This window comes from Solanum pennellii, chromosome 3 (genome assembly GCF_001406875.1).
Source record: "Solanum pennellii chromosome 3, SPENNV200".
In the NCBI taxonomy this organism is placed as follows: domain Eukaryota; kingdom Viridiplantae; phylum Streptophyta; class Magnoliopsida; order Solanales; family Solanaceae; genus Solanum; species Solanum pennellii.
Window position 1 is genome coordinate 13322774 of NC_028639.1, and position 11095 is coordinate 13333868.

Genomic DNA, 11095 nt, shown 5'->3' on the forward strand with positions numbered 1-11095 from the left:
GGGGGGGGGGGGGAGCGCAAGGAAGATGAAAGACAAATGAAATGAAATTGTGGGAAAAGTGATGGGTTTGGTGGCAAAGCTAAATAAAAATCAGAAGTGTATTAATTAAATATAATAAAAATGTCAAGATGACACATGAAATGGTATTTATCTCTACAAGTGTCATTTTATAATTATTTTTAAAACTACGTGTCAAACATTTGTGGTACACGCACAACTAAAGGGGTAAAAAATGTGTTTAAAATGTTGAGTTTAGCTGGGTTCAGGGGTCCAGATGACAAATGGGTAAGTAGAAGTGTTCACAAGACAAACTCATACAAGTACAAAGGTGCACCGGACCATTTTGCCAAAAATAATATTGCTGATTCTTTTGTGAATGTTCAATGAGGATCACCTTATATACCTCTTATTCACGAGAACCTATGAAGATGGTCAATGAAATATTTTATAGTTAAATGTAATATTATATATGTTTATTGCAATTTGATAAGGTTTAATCATATAATTAGTGTTATCTTATTAATATTATCTTATAGACAATACTTATTATGTAGTTTTCTTGACATCTAACCAGATGTGTTTTGCACATGTATTCCATGTTAAACTATTTAGATGTTTTTTTAGAACTACTTCTGTTTAATAAATTTTATTTTATAAGTCATAACATATAATAGATGTCGTTTGTGTTGTTGGCTCACATATTTGAATTCTTGATTGATTGTGCACATAAATCAAATATAATTATCTGATTGTCCATACATAATCTCTGGAATCATATATATAATCACATGTTTATCTTACATTCCAATAAAATATAGTTCTTATACTTCAACACAGTGGTATAAAGTATACAGAGACGGTATAATAATATGAAAAACTATTGGTCAAAGGTTAATATAAGGAAAGATGAAAGATAAATATAATTACTGTAATAACTATGAGAATTCATAATATTATAACTAAAGAATGTAAAAGAGTGTGAATAACGTTTGCAATAATTAGTAACAACTAAGAGAATTCAAAATGTTATAACTAAGAATTAATATGCAATAGTTGAATTTCTAATAAATTTTATACCTATATAAATAAATAGGACTTTAATTAATGTTCTCATTTTTAATAGTTAGTACATTTTAATTTAGTGTAGGGACAACACAAAAATGTTTATTCCATATCACTGAAAAGTTTATATATTTTTATAACAACTCATTCCAAATCATAACATAAAGATCAAAAGTAAATGAAAATAGACAAAAACATTAAAGAAAAATCAAGACATCAACATATTAGTGGAATTCAACCTATATTCATACTCGTAATGACTAATAACTTTTAATGATTCAAATATAATCACTATGCATGAAAGACTTATAATAGTGGTTACATTTCTTCTTCTCATCCAAAACACTAAACGATATTATAAAAAAAAAAAACATCGCTTCAAACGATAAATGCAAATGCGATAATTATTTTTATTTTAGCAAAGATTCTTATCAAATCACAACAATAATAATATCATACTCAATGTAATTCCTCAAGTGAAATATGATTCTTATAGAATTGAATAATATAATATATACAAAGTTAATTCAGAAAGCTAGGTGAATTTTGAAGTTCACATTTTGGTATTCAGTTTATTTATCTTCTCCCTTTAAACTACTTTTTCTTTTCTGATTTGTGAGCTAACTATTGACTGAAAGGTATTTTGTCAATCCTAATATATTTACGCTCAAGTTACCTCACTTTCCTCAAGTGCAACATCCTCTATTGGTCTATCTCCTTTCAAATCAACATCTTTTGAATAATCATCATGTATCTCTATAAGATAAAATAAAAACTCTCTGGAAAGGATCACAAATTCTTATTGTGTGATTCAATACGATAACAATATGAACAATCAAGAAAATATTATTTCCAATATAATAAATCAACACCTATCATATATCTAACGTCATCCTAATAGTCACCCATTGTTATATAATTTAATTAGCTGGAGCTTTGAATTTGGCTAACCAACCTCTTGATTAAAAGAGATTAGTCCTTGAGACCTCCTTTGTTCATCTTCGATATAATATAGGATGATTTTTCTACTAATTACCTTGTTACTCGCTACTAATTGAAATAAAGGGATAAAGAAAAATAGAAATTAAGATGCTTTGGTAAATTGAGAGAGGGATGGATATCAACATTTATGTTGCATCTTGGTAATGTTTATATATTTTTATCACAACCTAATTCAATATTATAGAATAAAGATGTCATTAGAAAATCTTCATTTTCTTTATTAATAAAATAAGATAAGTTAGTTTTTAGACTCAACCAATATCAGGAACATGCAGAAATTAAGTTGGCCAGAACATCACGAAAAATTAGACAATTTGATGCAATTTCATAATTGAAGAGAATTTTTTTTCAACTTTTATTACTCAAAAAAAAATTAATTTTGTTCATCAAATATTCTAAATTTCACATGCGACACTCAACCTAACATGTATCTGCACATATAAAAAAATTCGACAAGAAATAATTATAAAAAATAAAAAATACTTACTTGTAAGTATTCAAAAGTATAAATTTTAATAGAATAAATGAGCAAACCTGAAAAATTGAAGGAGAAGAAATGGACAATGTAGTTTAGGAGAACAAATATGAACTAAGAACGAAAAATTAAATTAAATCAAATTTGACTAAAGTAGGAAGTACCATAATCTTCACTTATATCATGAAAATTATATTCACTCGCCGTTCTTCTAAAATCTTAATTAAATGCAAAATACCCCTGCAACAAAATTTATGAATATGCAAATACAGAAGGGAAAATATCAATTCTCACTTATTTTGGTAGGAACAGTGTTAGTTTCATCTCTATGATATGCACAATATTAGGGATGTCAAGCTCAAATTGTAACTTTTTGAATATCATGATTAATAAACTTTTAAATTTCAAGAAAAAGAGAAATTGAAGAGAGAAATAAATGCTTCCCAATATTTTTTGAAGATAAATGTTGAAGAGAGAAATACAATGCAAATTCTTTTTTAAGACACATGCAAATTAAAAACATACTTTTAAAGAAAAGTTCATCAAGAAATTATATCCAAACTTAAAATTGAGAAACGATATGCTAATTAGCTGGAAATTTTTATCAAATCTTAAAATTTTAAGTTCAAAGTCATGCAAAACGGAAAAGAACAAAATTATCTAGAGAAACACATGATGAAACTTCAATGTGACAATTCAAATATAGAAAATATGTGAATAATGATGATTGAAGAGGAACATAACCAAGTGAGAGGAGAAGATTAAAGAAAAATGAGAGGAAGTCCCTCTATTTATAGTAAAGTATGGGTAGTTTGAACCAAAGTTTTTTGTGTCTTATCGGAAAAGTCATGACCTTTCGGAGAAGTCACAACCCTTTAGAAAAGTCACAACTTATTTAAAAAAGTTACAACTCTTTGGAAAAGTCACAACTAATTGACAAATCACAACCCTTTGAAAAAAAGTGACGACTTATCGAAAAAGTCACAACTCATTAAAAAAGGCACAATCTAAGTTAGAAATATTATAGTAATTTAACATTCAAGTTAGGAGTTCATGTTTTTAAGGTAATATAGATATAGATATAGATGTCGATACAGATAGATATAGATATAGATATAGATGATTTGATTCTATTTATTTTCTAAGGATGTTAATAAGTGCAAAATTTATGCGGCTTCTAGATGAAAAAATAATGCTAAAGAATTTTCAGCCATGGTCCTTAGGTATTTTTTTTGTTAAAATCAAGGTTGTAAACATTGTATGTCTTCAAAAACATTTAAAGTAATGAGATGGCATCAACAAATATGGAGCTCTATGACATGCTCTAGATTCTGAAGGCTTGTGTTGCACTTTATTTTCATGAATAGATTTTCAAATTTAATAAATATTGTGTTGGGCTATAGAATTTGAAAAGACGAAAAAATCAGCAGAGCATATTCTCTCAATAATTTCAAATCTGAGGATAGTCAACACATAATAGATATTTAATCAAGCTTAAAGCCTGAACAATTCTATGCCAGAACTCAAGCAATCAGTTATTGTCAAGTTACATTGATTAAATCTCGAGTAAATTGTTACTGCTATTTCATGCCTCTGTTCACTTGCAATTCATTTTGATATGTCAGTGGTTAATTTGTGTTTATGATGTTAATTGTTGTTTTTGAGTACATGTTTTAACTCTGTTATTTATGTTTCTGCAAAGTCATTGTCTCTAGTTATATTGAACATATACACATATTATGATTGGTTATTTTTCTGCAAAGTTATTGTCTCTAGTTAACACAGAATAGATGTATATCCATTGTGCATAAAACAATTATTGTACGTACTCAGTTCCAAGAATTCATCTGTTTATATTATATATAAAATTCTTTAACTTAAAAGTATTATAAATAAGCTTACATATTATCTGTTTTAATATAGACATCATGTTTCTCACTTATCAATTGAACAAATTCATTATGCAAATTCAAAACTTATAATTGTTTTCATGTTCAAGTGTAATTTTTTTTTGATTTCGTTAACAATTTTTTGATTTTTTTCCCGAGATATATATCAAAATTGTATAATCTATGAAACTTAAATGTGTTGTTTTTCTTATGAATGCCTTTGTATATATATTTTTATTTTCTTCTTTATTTTTCTTTTTATGCTGATTAAAAAACCAATGATTTATTATTTTCTGAATAATTAATTCATTAGAGTTTCTTGAGTTATGTGATGATAATTGATAAATAATGAAATTCATGTGGGAATATTTTTTATATTTTTTTTAAAACCCATTTTTTCATTATGATGTTAGTAAAGGATTATTTGCAAGTTCAATGCAATTGTTCGCGTGATCAGGTTACCTACTTATAACAATATAATTGTAACTTGCAAAAATGTGATTGGTAAAGTTTGCTTCTTTTTCAAATTGTGTATAATTGGATTTTACAAAGAAAATAAAACTACTCTTATATCAAGTCATATTTTTAATTCTTCAATTTTTTACTAAAAAGGGCACAAATCCAACGTAAAACAGACATCTATCTAATCTCTATTTGTCAGTGGATTTTTTTGTTAGGCTTTCTCCCTCTAATTGTATTAAGTTTTTTCCCGTTTTGTTATAAAGATTTTTTTTCCCATTTTGTCGTTCGGGTTTGATATTAGAGGTCACTTCTCTGTTTTTTTCAAATGTGGTGAGTAGATTTTTCTGCGTTATGGATTCTTATCAACCATCATTCAACTACGCTTAATTCTCAGATGTTCCAAGCTTTCATTTTCCCAAGTAAGTTGCCAACTATTTTAGGTATGGTTTGTCTTTTTGCTTTTTTGTAATAAGATTTGTGTTTTTTTAGCAAAATAGGATTGTAATTTCCCTTTTTCTTTTATGTTCCTCTAAAAGAGTCATCACTCTGTTTTGATGTGGACAACACAAGTCCTTGAGAATTTAGACATTTTGAGTTATTAGGAAGGATTTTTTTTCTCGTATTGTCCCTTAACTTTATATCTAACCTCATTGATCCTCGTCGTAGTATATCTCTTAAGCACATTTATGGTTTGGAGAAGCCCTCTGCTTTTTTGTCCTTTTTAATATTTTTTTTGTGTTCATTTAAGTAGGACCTTTGTTGAGTTCAGGCATGTTGTACAAAAGTGTTCAAGTTCGATGTGTCATCTTCTGCTCTATGAGCCATAGTTCTTGTTACCACTACTAGAAATATACCTATATAAGAGTGGTTGAATTTCACGTGTGTCCACAGAAATAGAAGGATCATCAACATTTCTAAAGAACAAACTTGAACAAATGGAATTCAAGAGAACTTCAGATTCCATGGAAGAAAGTGACTTGTTCCCACCGAAGTTCTCTTACTTCCCATTTGTCCCAATTTGTTATTCAGAAATGTTGTGAGAGGGTCTAGAAAAGGAAACTAAAGGACCATTGCGGACACTTCTATTTCTGTGGAGACGTGTGTCGTTCTGCCTTTCTTCCATAGATATATCTCTAGAATTGGTAACATAAACCATGGCTTCTGGAGCTGAAGATGACACATCGAACTGAAACACATTTTTTTACATGTCTGAACTCAACAAAGGTACTGCCCAAATCAACAAAAAAAAAATAAATTAGAAGACTGGAAAGCAGATGGCTTCTCCGAAGCCATAAATTTGCTTCGAAGATATACAATGACGAGGATAAAATGAGGTCAGATAGAGGATTAAGGGACTCTACAGGGAAAATGTCATTCCTAGCAATTCAAAATGCTCAAATTCTCAAAGCGAACACTTGAAAGTGAAACATTTGATAACCAGATTTGTCCCCCTTGAAAAGTTGTTTAGGGTATAATAGCTAGAGGAATACATTTCTACCACAAATATAAACTTAAAAAAAGGCAAGGAAAAATGAAGAATTAATTTAAATGATATGAAGTCCATAAAACATTTGTTGAAGTGCTCAACTTTTTATCATCAAGGACTTGTGTTGTTCCCATAAATCTTTATCATGTTCATCAAGACAGAGTTTTGTATATAATCCCCCATAGAGAGAAAAAGTTACCAATTTGAAAGAGAGACGACTATGTTAGACGACCATAGAAGAAAAAAGGAAATTACAATCCTATTTTGTTAAACAAAGACAAATATAAACAAGTAAAATTAAAATTGTGAAATGTGAATTTAAATGATACGGTATCTGCTAACTAATATTACAAAGATAAGAATAAATAGAGTCAGTCCAGATTGAAAAGCACTTACCGGCAACACCTTGAAGGTATCACTGCTGCATAGTTGACTTTACATTCTCTTTCGCCTCAGATCCAAGAGTCCTTTCTCCCTCTGCAGGACTTTGATAAATGAGAGGGTTCCTGAGGCAGTAAGTGATAAATCTCCAGGAATTGTGAGGCTTGCCTCTCTATTTTTATCATCAACACTTCCATGAGATGCCATGGCTTTATCACTTGCCAACACAAACTAAATTATTGATTCCCAACAATCTCACCAAGTTTATCATTCCTCAGAGTGTACAAAGAGGTTGCCAGAGGATCACTACCATTTCCTAGGTGAACAAACTCATTTGCAGCTTTAATGGTATTTTGTTGATTGCTTTCATCCTGACCTCCCCGGCCACAACGTGAGCTTTGATATTTTCCATTTTATTTCCACAAATAACCAATTCCACTCACAAAAGCATCTCCTCTCGTAACCTTATTTGTTTCCACACCAGTCTTCTTTTTCTCCACATTCTTGTAAAATTTTGGTACGGGCCCCACTACTTGTCGTGTAAACTTTGGAATGGGAACCAATGACACTTGTGATCCTTGTCTCTTCATCATATTATGTTGTGTATATGACATTGATGGAGGAGGATGGGGTTCCATCCTGGGGGTGGCTGCACTTGAGGAGCTACACCAGTACCTCCAAGTTGTGCCTTTGGAGTTACATTTTTTTCCATTTCATAGGATATCTTTCCATTAAAATTTTAAATTGTTTAATGACTTATTCTAACTTTATCATCTAACTCCTCAACATAATATTTTTTCCCTTTCCTTGACAAGTGAGCACTTTCCCTATTCAAAATTAGTTTGTTCAACCTCATCATTATTAACATTGTCACTCAAAGAAAATATAGTGGATTTTTGGTGTTTGCATACATTATTCGAGTCTTAACTATCTTTTTTCCTTTTAAACAAATAGCTAAATTACTTATATTAGCATTGAGTTTCTGTCTGCAACTTTCCCTTTTACTGAATTACTTCATAACCTTGGAGAAGAATGTATCGATTTCATAGAATTTGAAAAATCTTTCAACCCTTTTGAGAGATTGGAACAAAATTTGTAGATGGCACATTCAAGTACCCGGAGAGATCGATAGAAACTTGGTGAAAAAGCGGAGACACTTCATCCAAAACTCCCGAGCTTCTCCAACTATGAAGTTTCCCTGGCGGTGACATGTCCTAACCATCACACCTCTCGCTGCCTGATTGCCGACCAAATTGCTTATTTCCTCTGACGTCAACTTGATATTTCTATAGGAATTGCTAAAATTCCCATTCAATTCATTCTCAGGTTGACCAAAGCAATTAGGATCCATGTGGACTGGGTTCGATCCGGAGTTTCCCTTTGACAAAATCCCGAAGTTGACTTGGAAGTTCTAGAAGCATTGCCAAAACTCCCCATCAGTTGAATCCTAGAGTGACCAAAGTTATTTGGGTCTATCTAACAAGAGTCCAAACCTATTTCTGATATGAGACAGTAAAAAAGGGCATTGTTAGGGTTTGGGAAAATATCATGGAATGATGCATCAAAAATGATATCATCAGTTGAGAAATCAATGTTCTGAAATTCCATAGGAAAATCCACAATATTTTCTGGATTTGTTGTGTTCATATGTAGGGTGTAAAAAGTATGGTCAAGAGGTGGAACTGCAAGACCATTGAAGTCCCAGATGAGGTGTGCTTCTTTTGATGAAGATGGATCGGCCATATCTAGAATTTTTTTAGCAATTGATCATAGACTTAGTGAGTGACATAGTAGGAATTTAAATGAAACTTGCATTTACTTTTCTTTTAAAGTTTTATTTTTCGAGATTGATTTATTAGATATTGTAGATATAATACCTCAGAAATAAAAAATTAAAATTATTAAGATTAAAAAAATAAATTTGGTTCTTTGATTAGTTGGTTTTGTGTATTTTACCAATAAGAGCATGTCCATACAAGAATCCTCTTTTAAAGACATTTATTGAGGAAGGATTGTTATTTTTCAATGAAGTAAAGGGTGTAAATATGTGATCTAAGAAATATTGATTATATTTATTTTCGCTATGCCTCTAGATTTCACGCATAGAAGGTTATAATCTAGATTTCAATGACTAGTATATCTTATAAAAATGAATCTTTCTATTTGAGTATATTTTTTTACCTATTTAAGTCCTTTTAAATAAAGAGCACTAGTCTAATATATAATATAATATAGATAGAAGTGCAGGATCACAATAGTCCCATTAGTTAATTATAGTTGTTTAAAGTAATACTATTGCATATTGAAGCTATGTGAACAATTGCTGAATAATTGTTGATATGGGTGATCCATCACCAGCGTATATAGCGAACCTCATACGGTCACTTATATGGTCTTGCAGTTCCACCTCTTGACCCTACTATATAGGCCCTACACATGACTGTTACATACGATGAAAACATCAATGATTTTCCAATGAAATTTTAAAAATTGATTTCTCAATCGATGACGTCATTTTTTATGCATCATTAGATGATATTTTTCCAAACCTTATCAATAATGATGTGTTTCAAATGAATAATTACTAACTTGACTGTCTGGGGTCGAAGCTATGTTCGGAGACGGGTCAGATGGATCCAAATAGCTTTGGTCAACCTAGGAGTCAACTGATGGACAATTTTAACTATGCTTGTGGAACATTCAAGTCAACCATAGGATATTTCCTCAAGGAAGCTCCGGGCTTGAACCCGGTCCAGATGGACCATAATTGATTGGTCAACCTGGAAATGAATTGATTGACAATATTAGCAGTTCTGCTAGAAATATTGAGTTGATGTCGGAGGAAATGAGCAATTTTGACATAAATCAGGAAGAAGGAGGTGTGATGGTTATGGACATGTCATCACGTGCGCTACTTCGTAGTTGGAGAAGTTAGGAGTTTTTGATGAAGCTAAGTGTCTCCGTCATTGCACCTGGTTTCTATCGATGTCTCTGGGTACATGAAAGTGCCATCTCTAAATTGTTGTTCCAATTTCACAAAAGAGCTGAATAATCAAGCAGATTCGAACAAATAGATACATTCTTCTTCGAAATTAGGAAATAATTCAGTAAAATGTGGAGTTGTAGAACAAATACTCAATGCTAAATATAAGTAACTAAAGTTATTCCAAAAAGAGGAAAAGGGTAGTGAAGACTCAAATTATGTAAACATACCCAAAAATCAACTACATTTTCTTTGAGGAACAATGCTAAGAATTATGAGGATAAAAAGAAGATTACAAGATTAATTAGGAACAGGCGAAGTGCTCACTTGTCAAGGCAAAAAATAATTATGCTTAGGTGTTAGAGGATAAATAAAGAATACTTCATTCAACATTTGAATGCAAATATATTCTATGAAATGAAGGAAAATGTAAATCTAAAGACACTGCTTTGAGGTACTGATGTACCTCCTCAAGTGATGTCACCCCTCGGGATGTATCTCAATCTTCCTCCATGGATTTCATATACATAACCTTATATGGTGAAGCCACAAGGATCACGAGTTCCATTGGTTTCCTTTCAAAAGTTTAAACCATATGTGATTGTGCCAATGCCAAAAAATAGAAAGAAAGTGGAGAAAAAGAAGAGTGAGGTGAAAACGAAGAAGGTTCCCAGTATTAGCTTCTTTGGTGTGTTGTTGTTCTTGATGTTCTTTGGTGGGTTCGTTTCTTTCTTGAATGGGAGATATCAAGGTATGACGGAACCATTTATGAGTGGAGATTCTTGTGAGTGTATTTTTTTTTTCAAAAATAGAAGATTTTTGACTATTCAAAGGCCAATGCATGGGACTGAATATTCTGGGAAATATGGTGAAAGATCATAGCACACATTGTATCCGGAGAGGTCAGGTGAAAGTAATCAGCAAAACACCAATGAGGGTGCAGATGCGTTTATTTATGTGGACAGTGGCACTGCTCCTTTGGCAGCCTCCTTGTATGTCCCGAGGAATGCTACACTTGGTAAGATTTACGGAAACTTGATAATTGTGTATGTATTGGCAAGTGAGAAAGTGATGACATCTCACGGAGAAGTGCTCATAAGAAAAAATGGGGAGGCAGGAATTGCTAAATACTTTAGTCATTTTTGAGTATATCTTATAAATATGACTATTTATTTTCTCTATGCCTCTATATTTCACCCTTAGAATATCCTAATCTATAGTTCAATGACTAGTATATCTTATAAAAACTTACCTTTTTAGTTAAGGATTTATACCTATTTGAGTGGTTTTATTCATCCAAATTTAATGCACATTTTTATTATTAAACTGATATCTTTTAGTTGTAAAACTGCATA

General features: G+C 31.1%; 1 protein-coding gene and 1 pseudogene across 1 annotated transcript; one reads left to right on the plus strand and one right to left on the minus strand.

The window, feature by feature from the left end:
* Positions 1-5704: 5704 nt before the first annotated feature.
* LOC107013206 lies at positions 5705-8500 on the minus strand (annotated as a pseudogene).
* A 596-nt stretch (positions 8501-9096) lies between these two features.
* On the plus strand, positions 9097-10886 carry LOC107013207 (bZIP transcription factor 17-like). Its single transcript, XM_027915579.1, has 4 exons — positions 9097-9116; positions 9998-10096; positions 10364-10491; positions 10648-10886. The coding sequence occupies exons 1-4, from the start codon at positions 9097-9099 to the stop codon at positions 10884-10886; spliced, it is 486 nt and encodes a 161-aa protein (XP_027771380.1).
* The last annotated feature ends 209 nt before the right edge of the window (positions 10887-11095 follow it).

What these genes read in the sequence shown, in the direction of transcription:
- LOC107013207 (XM_027915579.1), top strand. Translation starts at nt 9,097, where the DNA reads ATGGGTGATCCATCACCAGC. An exon ending in CAAAAAATAATTATGCTTAG is followed by an intron (nt 10,097 to 10,363) that starts GTGTTAGAGGAT and finishes GCCAAAAAATAG; the next exon opens with AAAGAAAGTGGAGAAAAAGA. An exon ending in CTTGAATGGGAGATATCAAG is followed by an intron (nt 10,492 to 10,647) that starts GTATGACGGAAC and finishes CGGAGAGGTCAG; the next exon opens with GTGAAAGTAATCAGCAAAAC.